Raw genomic sequence first — 26,468 nt, forward strand, 5'->3', positions numbered from 1 at the left:
TGCACAATCTTAGGTGGACTGTGCAAGAGTCTCTTGCCTCCTGAGTGGCAAAGAACAGGCAATGGTTTACTGGCCTTGCCCTCTGTGAGTTACAGAAAGGCCTTTGCTTATAAGTCCATGGAGCTGAAGGTCATGCAGAGGGCCCGCCCACACTAGCTTATTTACTCTAGGATCAGGTGCCAGATCTCAGTTAATCTCAGTTCTACTAGCATTGCACATTTCCCGCCTCCACCCACATCCGCCCACTAGTTCTGGCCCCAAATTGCTCCTGAACTTGCCCTGCCTGTTGGCCAGAACGGACTGGCAAAGGATCATTCCTCAGGACAGCCAGAGCTTGTATATCAGGCTGGAGTGATGTCAGAAGAAATGCAGTCATCTGCACACCATTGGTAGACTGGAATCCATGTTAACAGGAAGGAAAGACTAGTTCCTCCATCCTTGTATTAAATGGCTTAGGGTATGGAGGTCAACACACCTGCTGGGTGGGTCAGAGCTCTGAACACACAAGCATCATATATGAGGATGCTGTTTCTTCCTTTGGCAAAGGAGAACAAGGACTGGACAGTTTTGAATGATTGTTAGTCCACCCTCCATTTAAAGAGTCAGTCCAGGACTTCCCCGACAGTCTAGTGGTTAACACTCTGTCTTTCCAATGCAGGGAGCATGGGTTCAACCCCTGGTGGAAGAACTAAGATCCTACATGCCTTGGGGAATGGCCAAAAATAATAATAATAATAATAATTAATAAATAAAGAATCAGTCCAGGGGTAATTAGTGAGAACATGCTGTGCTCAAGGAGTGCTTCCATGGTGGCTCAGTGGTAGAGAATCCACCTGCAATGCAGGAGGCTTGGATTCAATCCCTGGATCAGGAAGATCCCCTGGAGAAGGAATTGCAGCCCACTCCAGGATTCTTGTCTGGGAAATCCCATGGACAGAGGAGCCTGGTAGGTCACAAGGAATCAGACGTGACTTAGTGACTGAGCATGCAAGCACGTTATGTTCAAGGCCTTCTGCTATGGGGGGTGGGGGGATGTAGACAATTCTGTCAAAGAGTGTACGATCCAGCATCGAGAAAACACCCTGGTTGTCTAGTGAAGCACTAGGACTCTGTACTTTCACTGCCAAGGTCAGTTTGATCCTTAATCAGGGAACTAAGATCCTACAGTCCACCCTCAACAAAGGGAAAAAATGTGTGTGTGTGTCTATATATATAGACATAGAACACGAATTTACATGGTAAAAGCTTGACCTCTGGACTCAGAGAAACTAGAACTCAGAGTTCTGCTCTGTTTTTCTAATAAGTGGTACTGTAACACTTAGAAATCCGTAAGTGACAAAACATAAAAACAAAAAACCTACAGACATATGTATTATGTAAAGTTTAACTTGAAATAGATCATAGACCAAAATGTAAAATTCTAAACCTAGAAATGTATTATGTAAAGTTTAACTTGAAATAGATCATAGATCAAAATGTAAAATTCTAAACCTAGAAACCAATGAAAACATTGGAGAAATTTTTTGTGACTTTTCTTAGAACAACAAAATAAGACTCATAAAAGAAAAAATGAATAAGTTGGAATTAATCAAATGTAAACATTCTTTTTGAAAAACAGCATGTAAAAAAGCAACCATAGACTGAGAAAATATTTGCGAAGCACATTTTGGATGAAGGACTTTTATCTGATGCTGAAGCTCTAATACTTTGGCCAGCTGATACAAAGAGCCAACTCACTGGAAAAGACCCTGATGCAGGGAAAGACTGAAGGCAGAAGAGGGTGACAGAGGATGAGATGGTTGGATGGCATCACCAATTCAATGGACATAAACTTGGGCAAACTCTGGGAGATGGTGAGGGACAGGGGGGCCTGGCATGCTGCAGTCCATGGGGTCGAGAAGAGTTGGACATGACTTGGCAACTAAACAACAACACATCCAGAATATATATTCAGATGTCTTAAAATTCAGTAATAGGAAGACAGCTCAATGTTTTAAATGAGTAAGATATTGAACAGAGCACATGAAAAGGTATTTAACATAACTACTCATTAGAGAATTGCAGATGAAAACCACAATGAAATACCTCTAGACACCTATTAGAATGACTTTGAAAAATAAACCAAGAAAAAATAATTAGCAATACCAAGTGCTGGCAAGTCTGTGGAGCAAAGAAAACTCTCACACATTACTTATCAGATTACAAGATGGTACAGCCACTACTGAAAATCATTTTGGTACTTTCTTATACAATTAAAAACACACTTACCTCTATGGCACAGCAAGGTCACCCCTGGGTATTCACCCAAGTGAAATGAAAATCTATGTTCACACAACCCCTGTCCATGAATGTGGAAGTGGTTTTGTTCATAATCAACAAAAACTGGGAAATAACCAAGCATGCTTCACCTGGTTAACCAGTGAACTGTGGTATATCCATACAATAGAACACCACTGGGCAATAAAAAGGAACAACCTGCTGATACTCACAGTAACATGATGAATCGCAAACGCTTTACAAAATTCAAATGCTAAATGAAAGAAGTAGCCTCAACGGGCTACAGGCTATGATTCCACTTACGTGACAATCTGAAAAAGGTCAAACTGTAAAGGACAAAGATCAGATCAGTGTTTCCCAGACCCCAGGAGCGTGGGAAGGGGTTGATGACGGCAGGGCATGAGGGAATTCTTCGGGAGTGGTGTGTTGCTGCTGTGCTGTGCTCAGTCCTGCCTGACTCTTAGCAACCCCATGGCCTGTAGTCTGCTAGATTCCCCTGTCCATGGGATTCTCCAGGCAAGAATACTGGGACAGGTTGCCGTGCCCTCCTCCAGGGGATCTTCCAACCCAGGGATTGAACCCATGTCTCTTGCATCTCCTGCATTGTCAGAGGGATTCTGTTACCACTGCATCATATGGGAAGCCTCTTGGGGGTGATGTAACTGTTCCCTATTTTGATTGTGATGGTGGTTACAGGACTGTAACAGAGCACTGTGCAGTAAAGTGTGAAAAGTGTGCAGTAAAGTATGAAATTTACCGTATATAAATTATACCTCCATAAACCTGACTGGGGGAGAAGGCAATGGCACCCCACTCCAGTACTCTTGCCTGGAAAATCCCATGGACGGAGGAGCCTGGTAGGCTGCAGTCCATGGGATCGCTAAGAGTCGGACACGACTGAGTGACTTCACTTTCACTTTTCACTTTCTTGCATTGGACAAGGAAATGGCAACCCACTCCAGTATTCTTGCCTGGAGAATCCCAGGGACGGGGGAGCCTTGTGGGCTGCCGTCTATGGGGTCACACAGAGTCAGACACGACTGAAGTGACTTAGCAGCAGCAGCAAACCTGATTGGGAAGAAAAAGAAGTAATATTAAAGGCAGTACTCACTTGTCAAAAACTAGAAAGGTGATATTAAAATAAAATAGAAGTCCACCGTGACATTAAGCTGAGTAAGTGATTTTGGGCAAGTTTCTTATCCCTTATAAATATCTATTTCTTCATCTTTAAAATGATGATACATAGAAATACATAGAAAATATATTCTAAGAATTAACTGACTCATAAGATAAAATTTTCTAGTTTATTCACCATTTATTCTGTACCAGGCTTTGGATGTGACTTATCTAAGTCAGTTCTGAAAACCTCAGGAGATAAAGGGTGTCTCTGGTAGCTCAGCTGGTAAAGAATCCACCTACAATGCAGGAGACCCTGGTTGGATCCCTGGGTCAGGAAATTCCCCTAGAGAAGGGATAGGCTACCCAATCCAGTATTCCTGGGCTTCCCTGGTGGCTCAGGCAGTAAAGAATCCACACTTTCAGGAGATATATTGTATTATTAACATGCTGAGAACAGTGCCTGTCATATAGGGAGTATTCCACAGGGTTGATTCTGTTTTACTTTGTTTTACTCTGCACTGAGAAGCTTTTCTTTTCAGGCACTGTGCTAGGCACTAAGAATAACAAAAAAGAAAAAAAAAAAAAAAATCAAAACATGGAGCCCCTGCCCTCAGGGAGCTCACAGTGAAGAAACAATGAAGCAATTTAAGAACTAAAATGCTGTGTGTTGTTTACTGAAATTGCTGTGGGGATAATTTCATAATGTATTTTTAAGATCTCTGTGTTGTACACCTGAAACCAACATAATATTATATACATCAATTATACTTCAATTTTTTTAAAAAAGGCAATCTTTAAAAAGTAGTAAAATAAAATGAAATGCAGTATGTTAGGTGCTGTGAGAGTGGGATTTGCAGGGCATTTCTCGGATCATAGAAGAGAATAAGGAGGCTCTTGCGGGGGAGATGGTGGTACTGCCCAAAAAAAGAAAAAATCTCCCTGAAGGAGGTGGCATTTGATGATGTCTTGAAGGACACTTTAGTGCCAGTAGACAGAAATCCAGTGAAATGTGGAGTGACTGAGGAATGCAACACTTTATTTTTGTTGTTGTTTCGTTTTCTGCTTTTTGGCTATACCGCAGCATGCTGCATCTTAGTCCCCCCATCAGGGATCAAACTCATGCCTCCTGCAGAGGAGGCATGATATCTTAGACACCAGACCACCAAGGAAGTCCTAAGAGACACACTTTAAATGATAACCAGAACTCTTCCTCCCCACTCCCCACCAAAAAAAAAAGAAAAAGGTCATGGGAATTAGTGGCAGATAAAGGAGATACCATTTTAGCCAAACCCCAAAGCTGCACTTAGATATTACAGGGAAATTCCATGAGCAGAAGCTGGATAGAAGCTCATGTAAGCTGACATGACCCTGTGATTCTGATACACTCTTCTACTGTCTGAATATTTGGAAAAGAACTTCAGTATTCTCTATCGCCATCTTAGTGTCTTAGATTCACTCTGACTGAGAAAATCCATCTTTAACTCCCAGTTTAAAACCCCTTGGCTGCAATTTTTCTTCATGCTTCTTTGTGAAGGCATGTGGAGGATGGTTCAAGAATAACTTAGCCTGTTCATTGTTTACCTCCTGTTTGAGGTATGGTCCATGTTTCACAATGTCCTGTGATTCTCCAGGCTTGGTATTTAAATACAACTAACATTCTTTGGGGTGTAAAATTCCACTGTGAAACTATTCAAAAGATTTCTGGCAAAGAAGAGGAGCAGAGAGTGGAAGTCAAGGGAGAACACTGAATGAAGCGGCTCTTTGTGTATATAAATATACAAACCTGTGTCGAGACTCTTTATCCTTCTACTGTCCCCACAGCCCCTCAACAGGTGGCACCAGCTCAGCGACATTTGTGGAGCAGATGGGATGTCATTTTAACGTTGCTTTTAATTGACAAGGGCCTCGGTGACTGTGTGCGTGTGGCTACATGCCCGGCATAGGATGGGCAGTGGAATTAGAAATCGTTACCTGCTCCTTCTGGCCAAGAACCTGGAGCTGTAATTGTGTCAACTGGCTAGAACACATTGTGTTAACTCGTCATCAAAGGCCTTATTTTGCTGATTTTATTTCCCTTAACTTGCCAATCCTTCCCTCCCCCTTGCATAGCTCTGAATTTTGGGCAACTTGAACAAGGAAAGCTTGTTCGTCTGAAAATTACCTTTAGCACAAGCTCTGTGTTTTCCTGTCCAACTTTTCATAAGCAGTTCAGGTTGCATTAAATTTGTACCAGAAATGAGCTTGTGCGTCTCAGAAGTGGTCCAAAGAGGAAGTGAAAAGGGCTGGGAAGTAGCTCAAGCGGTCCTCGGTGCTTACAAGGTATTCTAATCAGAGGGTAAATAACACTGATTTGGAAGTTCTGTCCCCAAGCAGCCATAATGTTTACAATTCTCATTTCATAAGCCATATGGTGAGTAGAGGCAGCCCCACTGCCTGCAGTGAACACATACGATGTCAAGACCACAGCCACATATACTTCATTGGCATCCATGAGGACCTCGCCCACTAATGAGAATACTTTTGTTTAGGCAAAACAAAGCAGAAAGCACTTACTGGATCAGTTTAGGAATGGTCCTTTAAATTGCATGGGTTTCCTTCATTCATCTTCTTAGAAGAAAACAAATTCCAATTATTAATCATATCCTATTAGATCAGCCTGGAAAACAATTTATATGGTAATGAGGAATTTACAGAGCCGGCTGAGTGTATTATTTTGTGCCCGAATCTAGGGGTTATTTCTCAGACATCTGTGGTCATTTCCCTCTAATCAATGGCATACGTTTTCCTGTTAGACCCTCGAACCACTTTTGGAAATCGATGCCATCTATTTTCCTTCTCTCTTCTCCACCCAACATCATTTTGTTGTTTTCTTTTAGTCACTAAATCATATCTAACTCTTTTGTGACCCCGTGGACTGTAGCCTGCCAGACTCCTATGTCAATAGGATTTCCCTGGCAAGAATACTGGAGTGGGTAGCCATTTCCCTTTCCAGGGGATCTTCCTGAACCATGGATCAAACCAACATCTCCTGCATTGGCAGGTATATATATATATTTTTTTTACCACTGGGCCACCAGGGAAGCCTATTGTGTCCTTAGCTCAAGAGGAGGGAAATGAAGATCAAAATTAGAACTTGATCTCTTCTGAGCCCCAAGTCTACTAGTGGACGAGCATATAGATGGTTTTCTAAAAGCACCTAATGATCTGCAAATATTCAAGGGATTCTGTGGGCTACTATTTATCATTAGTATTGAACAGAATTGAAATACAGTTTTAATAACCACTGTTCTCATTTATTCAGTGCTTCCTTTAAGCCAAGCAGATATTGTATTGACTGCTTTTCCACATAATAATAATAAAAGTAGATAATATATTTTATTGGTCATTACTACGTGCCACCCATAGCATCACATTCTTTGCAATGTATCTCATTTGTTCTTCTCATCAACACTATATCATAGACTCTTTCATTAACTTGATTTTATAACTGAAGAAGGTGAGGCTTAGAGAATACTTCTTAAAGATTGAGCTTGAGTAGTCAAAGTCTTTGCGCTCAACCACCATCTTAGATCCTTTGATGAATCCTTAAATGGACAGATTAGATTTGTTTGTTTCTGATGTAAGTTACCCCAGTGATTAATCGGTGTTATATAAACTCAAAATATTTTAAGTTTAAAGGATTTTCTTACCTTGGTTGTAAGAGCTTTCTTAACCTCTCAAAAATCTCAGAATAAGAATAAGAATAGCCGGCCACACCCCTGAACATCTCTGCCTTCAAGAATCCTTGTTCTGTGGTCCCCAGACTCTTCCCCACTCATAGCTCAGAAAATAGTCATCCCTCTGTTCCCTGACTTCCTGGCATATCGGTGTTTTCAAACTAGAGTCAAAACAGAGTCTGAACATTACTGCTGCCTAGTTTGATTTAAAACTTTCATTATTTTTCCAAGGGATTTACTTAAAATATACTACTACTAGAGTCAGATCCCTGTGTTTACTATTTAATGTCAAGTTTTACTCTTATTTTACATTTTACCAGTTGGAAGCAGCTTCCAAGGTCTTCCCTTTTCGATGGGACAGACTGAGTGGAAAGCAACCAGCATCCCCAGCAGAGGTGATGGGAGGGAGCAGACTGGTCTCTTTATTTTTAATTCAGTGACTATGAAGGGAGCCGCTCTGTAGCTGTTTTCAGTCTAGACAGGATATGATGATAATAGCACAAATAAAAGTCCATGTATTCCAGCCAGGGACAAATTAAGTGGGTGCAGGGCATAGATATGTCATGCTGTTAGTGACATGGAACAGCACACAACCCACTTAGAGGCATGGTGCCCAGATTAATTGGCTTGCCCAGGATGCATCTATGATGAGAAGAAAGCTCTCGGAAAATGCTGGTCCATGTGTATCTGAACTCTCAGTTTTTCTCCTCATAGGCACTGAAAGTTAGACATTTTATTTTATAGACCAGGAAAGTGAGTGGCATTTAACACCATGGTTTTATGAAATGTTTTGCTGGTTTTCCCTCATGAGTTACAGGTATTTCCGGGAGAAACCAGGCACTATATGTAGAGATGATGCAAGGAATATTTATTATTGTTTTACTGAGATCGCCAAGCTCTGGCACATCAGGGTTTCTAGAATGATGGGAAGAGGGGTGTATCTTGAGTCTATGTAGTGTGAATGATCAACATGAGGCTTTTTATGTCACACAAACTACTGAGGTAGAACCCCTGAGATTGCTATGCTTAAAAATACTATCATTTGTGCCTTGAGGAGTGTAACGGTGATCAGATATGGCACCTGGCTGCCCGTGCTTCCCTCTGAATCAGCTGGAAGGGAAGGAATCAGGAGAAATAGCAAGGGCACAGAACAACTTCAAAAACAGTGTTTCTCTGTGGAAAAGCTCAAGATGAATAGTAAAGAAGGTAGACTCTGTATCCAAGAAAAATCAAGGGTGAAATTGCTTGTGTTGCTGATCAAAGGTTAAATACGTCTTTTGGAATCAGATGAACCATTCCAGTGGGTTCCATGGAACCTGGGCACGCACGAGCCAGTGATAAAATTCAGTCCAATAAAGAGCTCTTGTTAATCTTCGACACCATGTTTACAATCAAACCTGCAAAACCAGGAAAGTTAAACACTATGGATGGATCAAAAGAGGTGGTTCCTGAATATTTGTTATTATTAAGGAGATTTGAGGAAATATCAAGAAAACCTTTTAAAATGTGACTCCCAGCAGCTCCTGCTTGCTTTTTTTTTTTTTTTTGGATGCTGGGTCACTTCAGGTTCCATTCCTTAAAAATTTGCCATAGTGCATTCCTGTTGCTCTTTGGAAAAGCTACAACATGTAAAGTTTTTGTAGCACGTTCCATCGTCCAATAGCGAGGCATTCAAGAATGATCGGAAGTAATTGAAGGAGACAAGGTTTTTGAAAAGAACTCTTTGTCTCTCAGCTTCAGGAACTCAGTCTTTCCAGTTCTGGAAGTTATTTACATGGAGAATCTCGAAGTCTAGGATTTTTGAGTGAGTGCTGAGAATTCCTAACCACCAGAGACTGTGTGGTTTAAAGCACCAGTATCTGGTGCTTCAGTCTCTCCACTCATTCACTGAGATATGCATTCATTCATTCACTGAGGTATGCATTCATTCATTCATTCAAGTCTGGCTGGCATTGAACTTGGTTCCATGAAGGCTTGAATCTGGAGGTGAAAATGCAGCAGGCTTGTTTCGGAAGGTGATGAAGAGATAGCATTACAGAATGTGTTATCTATAGGACCGAATCTATACACAATAAACGCTTAATAAATGAGTAACCTCCATTAACTTTAACTCTGATCATCATTAAAAAACAATAACAGAGAAAATTTTTCAGTGATAATTTAATTCAATATCCTGACATCCTAATACATTGCCAGTTTTCATTTCACTTGGTTTATTTATTTGCTCAAAAGATATTTACTGAGCTTCTACTAGAATGCAAACACTGACATATTGGTAGAGTCTCATCTCATGTTTGTACATCTGCACTCCTCATTTCCCAGAGTTAAATTTTTCATACAGAGGATATTTTTTCATGCCGTTACATGTTCTTTATACTGACATTTTTTTATGCTGATATTTTAATCAACAAATATTACTCCTTCAACATCATTATTTATTTGACCATTCTTCTCTTGTGCAATGTGAAGCTTCTTTTCTAAATTTTAAATGCTATTTTAAAAATGCAGCAATAAGCTGAGCACAGAGCTCCTCATTCCTTTCTGACAATTTTCCAGGATAAATTCCCAGGAATCTAAATACTGGATCAGAAGATTGAATGTTTTTATGGGATTTTGATGCATCCTGCCAAATTTCTGAATCTTGTAGCCATTTGCATTTATAATTTTGTTTATATCAGTCACATTCCATTGCCACCTACATGAAGATACTGCTTGATTTCTAGATGCAGAATTGAGGCACACTCTGCTCTCATCAAGAATGCATGCATCAACCATTTCTTATAAGGAGTGTCTTCCAGACAGCTTGACCCACCCATTATATAAATTCCTTCTGCTAAGCAAAAAAGCAATTTTCCTCCTCCCCAGACTTTTAGCTTGTCTTTACTTCCTTATTCCCTAAGACAATCCCTATACCAAAACATTCACTCATAGTCATATAGAACGTTAAAAATGGAAAAGACCTCAAGTATCTTTTTTCACCCCTTCATTTTAGAGTTAAGGACTCAAGAACTAGGGAGATGGTGAATCACTTCAGATTACAGAGTTGGTGGGGAGATTTAGGACGAGACCCTCTGTGTGAAGCTGATTGGTACTGCTGCTAGGAACTGTCAAGGGGGTGGTCCATATACTAATATTGGAAAGAAGAAGAAAGGATCATTATGCCTTTGAGCATGTATGACCTGCACATGAGTGAAGTGTTCCAAATGTCACTAGCTCCCTGTCATGTCCATGGCTTTTCATATATGTGCTCTGTTACTGCAGGTAGTGGCACTGCCAATTAAGCCCAGGGATCTCAGTGGTCCATGGTGCACTTGGCAAGTGAAATGGAGGTTGTTGCTGTTGTTATTTCATCGTTAAGTTTTGTGTGACTCTTGCCACCCATGGACTGTAGTCTGCCAGGCTCCTCTGTCAATGGAATTTTCCAGGGAAGAATATTGGAGTAGGTGGCCATTTCCTCCTCCAAGGGATCTTCCCAACCCAGGGATGGAACCTGCATCTCTTGCATTGGCAGGTGGATTCTTTACACTGAGTCACCAGTGAAGCCCAAAATGAAGATTACCATCCGCGAAAGGAAATCAGGAAGCATTAAAATACAAAGGATGTCCTCTCCCAGAGCCTTAAGACTCACCTTAGTTGACAGCAGACAAGGTGCAGTGTGACTGACCACCTTGTTCTCTGAGCTTTGGATCTATCTAGTCATTTCCTTACTGCTGCTGCTGCTAAGTCGCTTCAGTTGTGTCCGACTCTGTGCGACCCCATAAACGGCAGCCCACCAGGCTCCCCTGTCCCTGGGATTCTCCAGGCAAGAACACTCACTAGCACTTTTTGAAAACAGATAGCTTCAAGTTCCTCTGACACATAATGTTATTGTATGTCTTTGTGATTTTTGTTCCTGTTGTTCTCTGAAACCAGCTTAGCCTCCATCTGACTGGTTAATTTCAACCTTTCCTTGAAGACTATTTTAACTCAGATGAAACCACTTATCGGAAGGCTCCCATGATGCCTCTAGGCTGCCATGACCCTCCAGTGTCTCAGTTTATAAATGGCCTATGGATTCTATTGTCTGACTACGTTGAGAATATTTATGTGTCCATTTGTTTCAGTAGACTAAGTTCATCAAGGTCTGAATCTGACTTTTCATACTTCCCAACGCTTAATATAGAATTTGTTGTTTAGTCGCTGTCATGTCTGACTCTTTCGGACCCTGTGGACTGTAGCCCGCCAGACTCCTCTGTCCCTGGGATTTTCCAGGTAAGAATATTGGAGTGGGTTGCCATTTCCTTCTCCAGGGGATCTTTCTGACCCCAGGATCTAACCTGCATCTCTTGCTTGGCAGGCAGATTCTTTACCACTGAGCCACCTGTGAAGCCCTTAGTACAGGATAGACACTCTGTAAACACTTATTGACCTGAAATATCTGAAATGTATGAATGAGGATTTGTGAAAATCCTAAAATTCATTGAAGATGATCTGGATCTAGCATTGGTAAAATGTGACTGGAATGCGATTCTTTCTTAGAATGTTTACATCTGATCAACTATATTGTATTCAGTTCAATTCAGTTCAGTCACTCAGTTCGTGTCCGACTCTTTGCAACTGACCCCATGAATCGAAGCACACCAGGCCTCCCTGTCCATCACCAACTCCCGGAGTTCACCCAAACTCATGTCCATCAAGTCGGTGATACCATCCAGCCATCTCATCATCTATCATCCCCTTCTCCTCCTGCCCCCAATCCCTCCCAGCATCAGAGTCTTTTCCAATGAGTCAACTCTTCGCGTGAGGTGGCCAAAGTGTTGGAGTTTGAGCTTCAGCCTCAGTCCTTCCAATGAACACCCAGGACTGATCTGCTTTAGAATGGACTGGTTGGATCTCCTTGCAGTCCAAGGGACTCTCAAGAGTCTTCTCAAAAAAAAAAAAAAAAAAAAAAGAGTCTTCTCCAACACCACAGTTCAAAAGCATCAGTTCTTCGGTGCTCAGCTTTCTTCACAGTCCAACTCTCACATCCATACATGACCACTGGAAAAACCATAGCCTTGACTAGACGGATCTTTGTTGGCAAAGTAATGTCTCTGCTTTTGAATATGCTATCTAGGTTGGTCATAACTTTCCTTCCAAGGAGTAAGCGTCTTTTAATTTCATGGCTGCAATCACCATCTGCAGTGATTTTGGAGCCCCAAAAGATAAAGTCTGACACTGTTTCCACTGTTTCCCCATCTATTTCCCATGAAGTGATGGGACCAGATGCCATGATCTTTGTTTTCTGAATGTTGTGCTTTAAGCCAACTTTTGCACTCTCCTCTTTCACTTTTATCAAGAGGCTTTTGAATTCCTCTTCACTTTCTGCCATAAGGGTGGTGTTATCTGCATATCTGAGGTGACTGATATTTCTCCGGGCAATCTTGATTCCAGCTTGTGCTTCTTCCAGCCCAGCGTTTCTCATGATGTACTCTGCATATAAGTTAAATAAGCAGGGTGACAATATACAGCCTTGACGTACTCCTTTTCCTATTTGGAACCAGTCTGTTGTCCCATGTCCAGTTCTAACTGTTGCTTCCTGACCTGCATATTGTATATTGTATTACTGAGTAGGAAACATGTGTTAACAGGAAAGAGGTAGTCTGTTCAGCACTGTATGAGAGAAACCTGCCAACAATAATTTCTCAAAAATGTCAATTATTATTGTCATCACCATCATCTCCTCTGGGAGCTTATACTAGTACTATCTTCTCTTAAGGGCTTCCTTTGTGGCTCAGCTGGTAAAGAATCTGCCTGCATGTGGGAGACCTGAGTTCAATCCCTGGATTGGAAAGATCCCCTGGAAAAGGGAAAGGCTACCCACTCCAGTATTCTGGCCTGGAGAATTCCATGGACTGTATAGTCCATTGGGTTGAAAAGGGTCAGACACGACTGAGCGACTTTCACTTCACTTCACTTCACTTTACCTTCTCTTAAATTTCCAGTCTCCTCTCCTTTACTATTCCTTTTCTGCTTGCCTTAAAAATTTGCTCAAATCTTTCACATGCTTAAAAACATTTCTTCAAACCTTGTGATCCCTTCTATCATCTTTCTTCACCCATTTTTCTCCCATCATTTCCTCACTCCTCTGCAATCTTGTTTTTGCTCCTTCCACTATGATGAAATTGCACTGGCTCAGTAGAGTTACCAGTGACCCCCAGAATGAATGCTCAGTTGATATGCTCGCAGTTGACTTTTCCATAATGTTAGACATTGCTAATGTTAGGCATTGATCCCACCCTCCTTCCTATAATCCTCAGCTCCCTTGACATCATGCCATCATGATTCTCTACCCCTGGGACTACTCTCACTCAGACATTATGTCATGACCCCATCTTGTTCTCTCTCTCTTTTTTAAAATTTTATTAATTTACTTATTTGGCTGCACCAGCTCTTAGTTGCATCACATGGGATCTAGTTCCCTGACCAGACTGACCCTGGGTCCCCTGCATTGGGAGCATCCAGTCTTAGTCACTGACTACCAGGGAGGTCCCCATGTTGTTCTCTTGAATGCTGGTATTCCCCAAGTTCTGCCTTTCTTGGTTTTACAGTCTCGTTTACACCAGTGGATTTCATTCTTTGCTACTCATCATAACGACCCATACCCTTTCAGAAAATAAGGATACCTGAGAAAAAGGAACACTTGTGAACTGTAGATGAGAATATAAATCGTGCGGTCACTATGGAAAACAGTATGAAGTTTCCTCAAAAAAGTTAAAAATAGGACTACCATATGATCCAGCAGTTCTGCTTCTGGGTATATATTCAAAGGGAATGAAAAAGAATCTCAAAGAAATATCTGCACTCCCATGTTCCTTGAAGTATTATTCACAATAAATAAGATATGGAAATAACCAAATTATCAATAGATGAATGGATAAAGAAGATGTGTTATATATATATATCTCCAATATTATTCAGCCATGAGAAAGAAAGAAATCCTACCATTTGTGACAATATGGATGAACTTCGAGAGCCTTATACTAAGTGGAAGAAGTCAGACAGAGAAAAATGAATACCATATGACACCACTTGTGTGCATGTTTGTGCTAACTCGCTTCAGTCATATCCCACTCTTGTGACTCCATGGACTGTAACTCACCAGGCTCCTCTATCCATGGGATTCTCCAGGCAAGAATACTAGAGTGCCTTACCATGCCCTCCCTCCAGGGAATCTTTCCCACCCAGGGATCAAACCTGTGCCTCCTGTGACTACTGCATTGCAGGCAATTCCTTACCACTGAGCCACCCGGGAAGCCATGATACCACTTACCTGTGGAATCAAAGAGAGGAGAACTCATAGAAGCAGAGAGTAGAACGGTGGTTCCCAGGGGCTAGGAGTGGAGGAACAGGGAAGATATTGACCATTGGGTACAGACTTCCAGTTATAAGTTCTGGGAATCCAATACACAGCATGGTGATTAATGTTTTATAGTACTGTATTACATACACCAGAGAAACCTGGAATATACTACTGTATTATATACTTGAAAGTTGCTAAGAGAGCAGATCTTATAGTTCTCACCACAAAAAAGATGGTAATTATCTGATATGACTGGTCATAAAGGTGTTAGCTGACAGCGCGGTGGTAACCATTTTGCAATATATAAGTGTAACAAATGAACATGTTGTACACCTTAAACTTACACAATAAGTCAATTATATCTCAACAAAGCTGGAGGGAGAAAGCAGGAGTATTTCAGGGAAAATGAACCCACTGAACAAAACAGAGAAACGTAAAATAGGAAATTCAGAATGTGGGGCAAAGTAGTTAAGAGCCTTCCAGAATAACTCTATGTTGGATCACAGCAGAAAATTGAGCTGGAAAGCAGTGTGGGATCAGGCAGGAACATGAGCTAAGCGTCCCCATTGTTAATCCATGTTAGCCTCTTGCTTAAATTAGTAGTATGACTTGAAAAGTTGTGTTTTCTCAATTTGCACCCTCTTCTAGACTCCATATTGTCATGAATTATAAATTAAATGGGACAATTTAACAAATTAATTTCAACAAAATAAGGATTTTACACTCCTGATTAGATGCTCCTGAGAACCAGGGTTATCTTTTTTCAATACCTAATATGATGTCATATGTAACTAGAACTCAATCAGTATTTATCACCTGATGAATAAATGAATGAAGGACCAAAATCACTCTAATTTGAACACATAGAAGAAAGACTAAAAAAAAAAAAAAAAAAAAAAAAAAAAAAAAAAAGAAAGACTAGTCGAAATTATGGAATATTATCAAAGAATACCAAAAGTGTCATAAATTTGGGCGACCTATTTAGAAGAATTACACATGAAATGTTTTATGGCACTTTTGAGTGCCAGCATGTCCAGTTGCTTCAGTCATGTCTGACTCTTTGTGACCCCATAGACTGTAGCCCACTAGGCTTCTCAGTCCATGGGATTCTCCAGGAAAGAACACTGGAGTAGGTTGCCACGCCCTCCTTCAGAGGATCTTCCCAGCCCAGGGACTGAACCCATGTCTCCTGCATTGCAGGTGGATTCTTTACCACTGAGCCACCGGGGAAGCCCTTATGGTACTTTTAATCAGTTTTAAAAGACTGGTTTTTATATGTTGATTAAGTATTCTTTGTTTCTCTCCTTTTTTTATACCGATTTTTTTTTTTTTTTTGGTACCGCCAAGCAGCATGTGGGATCATAGTTCCCACCAAGGGAACTATGATGCCAAGGGGCATCATAGATCCCCCACCAAGGATCGAACCCATGCTTCCTGCATTGAAAGCACAGTCCTAACCACTGGGCCACCAGGAAAGTCCACTTTCTCTTTTTAAATTTTTATCCTGTTAATTTAGTTAGTAAACTTTCCCCCTACTTCCACTCCTCATAGTACAAAAGCAAATCTGGGCCAGCTGGGGATGAGCCATCATGAATCATAATCAGTCTTTCTAAAGTAGATTTATTTATGAAAGTAGGATTGAATGACTGATTTGTCCCTTTGTGATCACTAATCCCTAGCCTCTTAATTTTACCTTTCAGTAGTTATTACAGAAAGAAATAAAATTTTCACATGGGTATTCTACTGTTGTTGTTTTTTGTGTGTTTTTTTTTTTTTTTGTCTTAGTCACTAAAGAGTAACTTTTTTGGGAAAAAATTTTGGGAGGTCCCTGGTACTCTACTGGTTAGGACTTGGCTCTTTAACTGCCATGGCCCTGGGTTCAGTCCTTGGTAAGGGAACTAAGATCTTGCAAGCCTCACAGCATGGCTTTAAAAAAAAAAGGAAAAAAATTTTATTTTTCATCTCTTTTCCTTTCATGTGTGTTCCATTTAGACCAGGAAATTGACATTTCAGCCCAGAAGACTTAGGCCAGATGTTAGTTCACTGGCTGAAACATGGATTTCCTGCCCCAATAGGTGACCTCTGAAAGCAAAATAGGCTTTTTCTTAATGGATAGACTGTCCAAATGACCTCATTTCTAGAACAAGGGGCCTTTGTTGTGTCTCTTTGCAATTGGAATCAACATCATCTGAGTTTTGAGAACATTCATTAGATAAAGAGAAGCTAGAACCTACTTGTTTCATTTGTAAGACATAGGAAAAATTTATGCCTAGGCAATCCATTTATTTGTTCCTTTAAAAATATTTGTGTTCCTTGAGAGGGAAATGGTGCTAAAATCTAGTGCCTGCTTATCCATATTAATATTTCTCTTAGATTTCAATCCTCATCCCAGCCAGCACTCACCACAGGAACAGAGCGTGTAACGTGCTTCCCAAGACAGGGAATCGTTTCACTAAACTCAACCAAAGCACTATTTAAAGAAACAGCCATGACACCAGTGTCCTGTCACTTAACCTTCTATCTCTATATGTGAGAAGCTCATTGAGACATTCTCATGGCGCCACCTCTTCTGATGAGCTCTTCACCAAGTTCATTTATTTTTATCTTCAATTGTATAAGGCAGCTCAGAAAAAAAAGCTGAGATAACTGGGCCTTTGTGTATGCGTGTGCGCGCATGCGTGTGTGCCTCTGAGTGTGTCACAGGAAATGCAGTTTGAAAGAAAGTACCCAGAAGAGGAAAATGGCTTTGAATGACTGAGGAGAGACTGAAAAAACTTGCTATACATGGAAAGGAAGGGAGTTAGACTGTGTGAGAAGGAAGCTATGCTTCTGAGATTCTAAAATGATAGAATTTTACAGCTAAAGGGACAGTTAAGACATTTTCTCTCTCTCTCTCTTTGTCCCTTCCTTCTTTCCTTTCTTTCTTTAGAAACAAGAATATGTGTTTCACTTTAAAACAGCCAACATATAACATTTTAGAAGTATAAAAACCTCGCTCCTTGTAATCCAAAGTACTGGCTCCTCCATGGAAGAACAGAATAAAGCCGATCTGTATACAGTTACCATCAGGCTGGGCAATGCATCTAAGACTCATGGTTCTTCCTCAAGTAATTTATATAGTAGATATGTGACTCTTTAAAAAAAAAAAGGAGTAGTAAAAAACGATAATCACACTTTCCTTTGTTTTAATGAGTCAGTGCATACTTTTTCCAGAATGTTATACTCGGCTCAACACCTCCCTCCTTTGTTAATAGTCATATGCAAATGTCATTAATTATAAATTAATATTTATTGTTATTCAACCAGAGTATTCTGGATAATACATCAATTCTGGATAAGATTTATAATAGTTTTCTGTGGTTTCTGGGATTGATTTTGTGAGTGAGAATCTTTTGTTCTATGTATATAACATAGCACTTCAAAGAAGCAAGGCCATAGTCTTAATTGGAGCCTTTGAAAGTAATGGGGAATGAAAAAATATTTTTCATGACCACGTTTAAGCAATAGAGACAGCCAAGTAGGCTTTGGGTAAAGTTTATAAAATACACAAGACTGATGAAGCAATTTGTTTGGTGGATGATACTTCCCAGCTGTGCTTTTTAAGACTTTCCTTGCATAATTTGGAAATATTTAACATAGTCTCTGGTCCCTTATTAACACATTCCTTTTTTTTTTTTTTTCTTACACTCTCCTAAGTTAAAAGATAAATAGCAGGGAGTATGATTCTACAGACCATTCGCTCTCCATGCTTCCTTTTTTTCTGCTTTTCAGTGTCAGGTAGCTCTCAGAGAATCTCACAGCTCTCCACAGGCGATACTGCTCCCGTGTTAATTCAGAAGTTGTTTCATGGTGAGCTGAAGTCTTTGGATTCTTTGCCTTAAACATTGTGAATTCAGTGTTGGAAGGGCTTCACTGGTAGCTCAGATAGTAAAGAATTTGCCTGCAGTGCAGGAGACCCAGGTTGATACCTGGGTCGGGACGATCTCCTGGAGAAGGGAATGGCTACCCATTCCAGTATTCTTGCCTGGAGAATTCCATGGACAGAAGAGCCTGGTGGGCTACAGTCTGTGGGATCACAAAGAGTCAGACACAACTGAGCCACTAACATGCACACACCAGAACCAGCCCACTCAGAGTCTTTTTCTTCTTGTCTATAATATGTATTACTGAATCGTTCAGAATCCTCATGTTTCAGAATTACGAATGGGTTTACAAATCATCTTGTCTGACCCAACTATGCAAAATGAAATATCGGTCACAGTATCTATCTGGAGGAATAATTCCCAGGCAAAACCTTGGTGTTTACAGAGCATCAACACAGAGGAAAACCTAACTGGCTAGGCTGGTAACCTTGCTTATAAGAGTGGGAGAAGAGATTTCAGAGAAAAGTATTTAGGGCTCTGAATCATCATTTTGTTTATTTACCTTCTCTCCACAGCCTGTTTGGGCTGTCTTCACTTGGTTTTAATTTTTCTTTTTAGTTTGCTCTTAGTTCTTTTCTCCATCTCTCTTACCAAATACTCCAAGATGAAGACTTTTAAACAGGTAATGCTTTAGCAAGGATTTGGCTCACTTTTAAGGTAGTTGTGGAAAAAATGTGTTTGCGATTGTCAAGCGGAAAAATGTTTTCGAATTTCAGTATTTCCTTGAAGTTAGTCCCCCCACCCCCGAGGCATTGTGGAATGCCCAGCGTTGGAGTGCCAGAGAGAGTTGCTGACCGTAGGCAAAAAGTAAATGAGCTTATCTATTTTCATAGATCAATTTCAGAAGGCAGTATGGTAAAAAAATAAATTAGACTATTTATAATCTTTTGGATTTAACATCTGCTTAATCTCTCTTTTTTTTTTTTTTTTCTGTAGAAAATATGTTACCTTTAAAAAGTAACAAGTATTTGGGGACTTCCCTGGCAGTCCAATGGTTAAGACTCCATGCTTCCATTGCAGAGGCCATGGGTTCAATCCAGTCAGGGAACTAAGATCCTGCATGCCTTGTAGCATGGCTGAAAAGTTTAAAAAAAAAAAAAAAAAATGAAATAAAAAAGAACAAGGTTTGAATGAAGCTGTGTTCCTAGAACATGTGCTATTCTTATGGATAATACAGTTTATTCCAATAAATACATTTAACATTTTATTGTCTGTCCTTAAATGTCTCTCAGTATCTGATTTGGGGAACTCCATTCACATATCTCATGATGGTTTCTTTTACCAACTAATTTTAAAAGCTATCCACTGGTTTAGTTTTTCAATAGATTATATTTTAAAATTTTACCTTCCCTTGGCAATGTGTTCCTTTCCTTATTCTGACAGTCCCAAGTTCCTAGCGGCTCTCAAATTTGTGTAGATATCACAATCACCTGGGGGGGGCTTGTTAAACTGCTGATCACTGTGTCTGGCTCTGTAGACTTGGGGGCTGGGGCCTGGAAATTTGCATTTCCAACAAATTAGGTTATGCTAATGCTTTTCTTCTTGAGTCCACACTTTGAGAAGCACTGATCCAAATAAAGTAGTCTAAAAGATGGAGCTAGTATGAACTAAGGTGGTAGTAGAGAGAGAGAGAAGTGGATGAACTCGGCATATATTTAGGAAGTAGGGTCCACAGGGCATGTTCATGGTTAGAAGGGAGTGATGGTGAGGTGGGAAGGAATCAGTCATGTCTCTGAGGTTGGTAGCTTGAACCAGTGGATGGATGTAATAGGATGTGAGCAGGGTGGGATGGACGGATTGTAGTGAGAAGTCACAAATTCTATTTAAAGTTTAAATAAACTATTTTAAAAATGTCAATCACAGTGCTTGACATAAAGTTGATTTTCAGTAAATAACATTGGTACTGCTGTTATTGCTATTTTTACTTTCAAAATTGAATAGTCCTTATCACTCCACTCTGCCTCCCAGACCTTTTACTCAGCAGCCACACTCCAGGGCTAGGAATTCTTTTTTGCAAGTACTAGAAAACTTAGCATTTTTATAATGTGATCCAACAGACAGGTATGGACAAGGGCATTTTATAGATATAAACCTCATGGTATGAGTGGGTAGGTGGAGGGCAAAAGGAGGGAAAAGGGAGAGAAAGCTCTAATTCATAGAGTTACTACCTGCACATTCACATACAACCTCATAGCTGCTGTATTAAATAGCTGAATTCTCCCACTTTACAAACGAGATAAATAACTTGCCCAATATCTTATAGAAACCTGAGTGAAATTCAAACTCAACTCTGTCCTGAATCCATTATATTTGTGCTGCTGCCAAACTCTACCTTCACTGCCAGGCATCATGTCCTAGGGCTTCCCTGGTGGCCCAGTGGTTAAGAATCTGCCTGCCATTGCAGGAACATGGGTTTGATCTCTGATCCGAGAAGATCCCACACTCTGCAGGGCAACTAAGGCCAAATGTCGAAACTGTTGAAGCCGATGCACCTAGAGCCTGTGCTCTGCAACAAGAGAAACCACTGCAATGAGAAGCCTAAGCACAGCAACAAGAGAGGAGCCCCCACTTGCCCCAAATAGAGAAAGCCTACACGCAGCAGTGGAGACCCAGCACAGCCAATAAATAAAAATAAATAAAATTTTTAAAAGTTGCTAGTTGAGGATCCAAATCAAAATCATGGAAAAAAAAAAAAAGATGTCCTAAATAGGCTGCAGGCAACACCTTGTAATTTCTGGACTACTGACTGGCTTTTAAATCTGTAATCCTGCCATATAGTCAGAACCACTTTTTCACAAAGCAGTCCAGTATGTGCATTTATATGTGTCTGTGTGTATGTATGGACTTCTGTGCTCCATGCATTGTGCAGCTGTATGACTGAGATTTGGGCTTCCCAAGTGGCTCAGTGGTAAAGAATCTGTCTGACAATGCAGGAGACTCAGCTTTGATCCCTGGCTTGGGAAGTTCACCTGGAGAAGGAAATGGCAATGTTCTTGCCTGGAAAATCCCATGGACAGAGATACCTGGCGAGCTACAGTCCATAGGGATGCAAAAGAGTCAGACACGACTTATCGACTAAACAACGACTGAGGCTAATTTTCCAAGAAATAACACTTATTGGGATAGGTGTATTTCCAGTATTTACTTTCATTCAATGCATTCTAATAGTTCATTGCAATAAACATTTATCAGAACACAGAGAACTGATTTCAGTCCATTTTTGGGTCTCTACTAGATGTCTAAAAAATCTTGTTCTAGGTCCCTTTCTGTCCTTGGAATTCACTTACCAGTGTTGTAACAATTCCAGTGAGTTGGATGAGGGAGAGCCTTGATGGAAAGACAAAAGGATTCCTATGTGTTCAGTTCAGTCACTCAGTTGTGTCCAACTCTTTGCGACCCCATGGACTGCAGCACACCAGGCTTCCCTGTCCACCAACAACTCCCGGAACCTGCTCAAACTCATGTCCATCGAGTCGGTGGATACTTTCCATATCACATCTTTAATGGCGAATCTACACTTGCCCACCTTACAGAGCTTTGTGGGAATCAAATACATTACAGTGTAGATGAAAGAATTTTTAAAAGTACTGAAGTCATCTGATTTTGAGTCTGCTCCATTTGTTTACTTGGAGTGATCATTCAAATTCTCCAGAGCCTATTTCTTCATCTTCAATATGAGGGATTTGATCCAGGTCATCTTAAAGGCCCTTTTCTACCCTCATGGGGGGTATAATTCTATTATAAAAAGCTCTTTGTGAATGGTACCCTAGGGGACTCTGAAATAATATGATCATGATCATGATGTTGCTGATTATTCTTTATATTTTGTTAAAAAGCCCTTGAAGGAATTATTTTGGAAGAATTGGCCGTGGAGAAAAGGCTCAATTTGGGAGAAGTAATAAGAATCATTTTGAGTAGAAGCTTCATGAAGTTGATCCGTGAAAAAGTTCAGCTTCATTTTTCAAATGTCAAAAAAAATTGTGTTCTATAAGAATAAAAATGACTGCTCAGAATTTCATATTTATGTAAAGACAGCAAAATTACAGGTACCAACATTCCTCCTCAAATGTATTATTTATTTCCCTATCCATTTATTAGGGAGCACCAGGAAAAGGACCTCAAATATCTAGGGTAGCTTGATTCTCTGATTGCCAAAATGATGGCTAAGATTTAATTGTATTGAGATATGTTTCTGCTGTTGCTAAATAATACCTATCTTTAGATGATCCTGAAATGTAATATCACCTCTGAGGAGGTAGGTGGCAATTAGTGTGGCCTTGCTTCATCTAGGATGGGGAAATAGAAATGCAGAAAAGTTCATTGCTTTGCCCTCAGGTCCTCTGATGAGTCAGGAAGAAAGACTCATGCTTGGCACTGGAGACTCATGCTCCCACCATCCTTCTTGTTTGGCTTCATGCTCAGTCCCTTGCCATAATGTGTTTATGCAGCCCCAGTAGAAGCAGCACTGTCCTTTGTATTTTCTTGGATTAAGTAGGATGTTGTTGTTGTTTAGTCGGTAAGTCATGTCTGACTCTGTGACCACATGGACTGTAGCCCACCAGGCTCCTCTGTTTATGGAATTTCCCAGGCAAGGATACTGGAGTGGGTAGCCATTTCCTACACCAGGGGATCTTCCCAACCCAGGGATCGAACCCCAGTCTCGGATCCTGCATAGGCAGGTAGATTCTTAACCAGGGAAGCCACCAGGGAAGCCCACTGAGTAAGGTAACACATGGCTCAGATCAGATCAGATAAGTCACTCAGTCGTGTCCGACTCTTTGCGACCCCATGAGTCGCAGCACGCCAGGCTTCCCTGTCCATCACCAACTCCCGGAGTTCACTCAGACTCACGTCCATCGAGTCAGTGATGCCATCCAGCCGTCTCATCCTCTGTCGTCCCCTTCTCCTCCTGCCCCCAATCCCTCCCAGCATCAGAGTCTTTTCCAATGAGTCAACTCTTCGCATGAGGTGCCCAAAGTACTGGAGTTTCAGCTTTAGCATCATTCCTTCCAAAGAAATCCAGGGGCTGATCTCCTTCAGAATGGACTGGTTGGATCTCCTTGCAGTCCAAGGGACTCTCAAGAGTCTTCTCCAATACCACAGTTCAAAAGCATCAATTCTTCGGCGCTCAGCCTTCTTCACAGTCCAACTCTCACATTGAAATTCTTAAATATACATAAAATCAATTCAATGGTTATTTACCTTTTTTCATCATTTACTTATTTTCATGTCTTTATAGAGGTGATGATGATGATGATAATTTTAAAAAGCCCAGCACTGCTTTAATGAATTTATTTGGATTCGCAGAATTGTAGAACACACACCTGGCACCAGCATCAACCCAGGAAAGCAAGAGGCTTGGTCATACTGACTCTGCACCCAGCACTCCATTTCAGCACAATGCCTTCTGACTATCAAGGGAGAGTTTCTCATTCCTTTTCTTTCCTTTCAAAAATATTGTCATTGGGGATTATGCTTATAAATTTAATTACCTTTGGAAAAGTTTTTTTTTTTTCTCTTCCAATTTTGAACTTTCCTCTAAGGGCTCTTCATTTATTGGATTTTGGTAATTAATGCTCGAGGGAAGGGATTTCAAGGACTTGCTCTTTTGCCTCTTCTTTTATGTGGACCCAGAAGGAAAAAAAAAAGCAAAAACACCAGGGAGGTGCCCCAGGGAGGACTCTCTCCGAGGGGCATCTCACTTGGGTTTTTGAAGCACTCCTTTAACAGAGCAGTCCTTTAACAGAGAGGCGGTTCCTTCTGGTTGCTGAACTGCTTCACAAAGTGATCAATCACCCAATCCAGTGTGGATCATCATCTCCTAGGGAAAGTTGAGTGGTTTTTAAGGAAACAATCACAAAAGGAGAAACACCTCTATAGGGCTATTTCCCTCATAAAATAAATCCGTCATGGATTTTGTCCTTAGAAAAACATACACGGGGCCCCAAGTGTGCTGGCTTACTGGTTACAACCATAGCACTTCCTTTTGAAAATCCGCCTCCCCCCTCGCCCACCCCACGCGGGTCCTTACATTAAAGAAACCATTAAAACCATTAAAACCCAAGGCGCATTTCCCCTCAAGCGCTGAAACCCCTAGCGATGCAGGGCATTGCCGGCATCCGGGAACCAAAATGTCCCCACTCGTAATAAACATCATAAACACGAGCCAAACAATGGCTCGTGCCCAAGCTTTCACACTTGTTTTTCCAAGTCTCGGCTGCCAGAGGCAGAGAGTTGTAATTCCTGAGGTCGCTTGACTTCGGGAGGGGCGAGGTGTGCGTTGTGAGACTCACTGCTTGGGAACTCTTGGGTAGGACTCGCTTAAAGATTAACTTTCTCGAGTTTCTGGGACCAAGACTGTGTCGGTGAATGGCGTGATTGGAAACTTGTGCAGGCGGGAGGCTGCAAGCGGCCGCTCTTTCAACAGGCGATTTGTTCTCCTGTCTGTGGCTCATTTCCATGCAAAGAGCCTGACATCAGAGCACCTTTTGTTGCTAAACGCTTTCTTTAGCGTCGAGGAGAGAGTCATGTGGAGCTGGAAGAGCTCATTTTGAAGAGAGGGGGCCGGGGAGTTCCCTCCAAGTTCCCGAGGCAGCTCGGTCACCCGGCGGGGCCGTGCCCAGACGTTCTGGAAGCACTGAGTCGCGTGCCCAGTTAGTCGGTCCCGGCCGCAGGAAGAGACGCCTTTGCAGCGGCGTGCATCGCTGCTGGGGCCGCCAGAGTTCCCCGCGGGTAAACTCAGTGGTGCGAACTTTGCCTCCTGCTGCCCCGCCGCCGAGCCGAGCCGGGGCTGGGAAAGTTTCCGGACTTGTCAGTCGCGCGGCCCGCAGCCACCTAGAGCCGAGGAGCGGCCGCCTGCCCCGGGGGGCCCCCGCCGGGTCGGAGCCCCGGGCCGCGGGGGATGCGGCGCGGGGGCGCGGCTCGGTGGTGACGCGGCGGGCGGGGACCGGCTCCCGGGGCCGGGCGCGCGCGGCTGCGGGGCCAGGGTGCCCCGGGGACCCGGCCATGGAGCAAGACGCGGGAGCCGCCGGCGCGGCGCCCGAGCCGGAACCCGAGCCCGCTTCGGAGCCCGAGGTGGGCGCGGGCATGTCCGAGGCGTTCTCCCGGCTCTGGACCGACGTGATGGGCATCCTGGTGAGTTACCTGGAGGCGCGGGGAGGGCGGGTCGTGGGTCTCCCCGGAGCAGGGCAGCCTCTGGGGGACCTCGCGTTCCTGCGCGCTCGCTGACTCGGCCAGCCCACCCCTTGGGGGTCGTCCTTCTCCGGCTCTAGTTCTTAAGGGGTTAAATTCACAAGGTTTAGGATTTCAAAAACCTAATTAAAAAATAACCAGCCACAGATCAGATCAAAGATAGATGTTTTAAACAATCGGGTGTGGTGTTGCACAGTGTAATCTGGGACACCTGCTGAGAAGTTGGTGTGGAAAAAGAGGAAGAGTCTTTCAAAGGACTGGATGTAAATAAACCGTGTTTGGCTGCTGTGGATTTGGGAAGAGGCTGATTTTACTGATGTTTATTTGTTGTCTGAGCAGGAGAGGAAAACAATTACCTCCTTGCTCAGAACCACAACAAGTTAACTAACATACTCTGCAGTTTTCAATTTGTAGAATTACAGGATATTTGTTATGTGTTTGGGGCTAAAAACAATAGGGCTTATTTTGCTAAATCTGTATTGTCATGTATTTTGAAATGTCCAGTAACTAAACCCGCCCCTGGATTTGGCATAATTTCTGAAAAATAGTTTTTAGGCATGGAAGATGAAGCTTTAACTTGTTCAGGGTTCAGTGCCTTGAGGAATTAGTAGATTTGCTTCGATGGAGCTGTGGAGAGGCAGGTAGACTGGAATAAGATGTGTGGTAGGTCAGGCACCTTACTCCACACATAAAGTAAGCCTGGCATCTTACTCCACATATAAAAAGTCAACTTCAATGTAAAGATTTGGAATTGGCTGTTGTGGAAGCCAATTGGAAGAGGCTCTGTATTTACTTGGAGATTTTTTTTTTTTAATAGAAGGAGGTGTAGTTTGTTGAAAGAAGCTCTTTGGGAATGATGAAACCATTTTTACCGCAGTGATTCAGCTCTTGGGCTTTGTAGTGAGTGAGCCTGGATTCAGA

At 41.8% G+C, this 26,468-nt stretch overlaps 1 protein-coding gene across 2 annotated transcripts in view; it reads left to right on the top strand.

Annotated features, from left to right (window-relative positions):
- Nucleotides 1-26,468, top strand: part of SASH1 (SAM and SH3 domain containing 1) — a 264,186-nt gene that overhangs the window by 49,563 nt on the left and 188,155 nt on the right. The window contains exon 1 of one of the 2 annotated variants that reach the window (XM_070376835.1): nt 24,644-25,490. The exons of the other annotated variant lie outside the window; for it this stretch is intronic. Within the exon in view, the coding sequence (XP_070232936.1) occupies nt 25,362-25,490 (129 nt within the window). The 5' untranslated portion in view covers nt 24,644-25,361. Of the gene's footprint in view, nt 1-24,643; nt 25,491-26,468 lie in introns of those variants that run through there. 2 annotated transcript variants of the gene reach the window in all.

Source organism: Bos mutus, chromosome 9 (genome assembly GCF_027580195.1).
Source record: "Bos mutus isolate GX-2022 chromosome 9, NWIPB_WYAK_1.1, whole genome shotgun sequence".
Lineage (NCBI taxonomy): Eukaryota > Metazoa > Chordata > Mammalia > Artiodactyla > Bovidae > Bos > Bos mutus.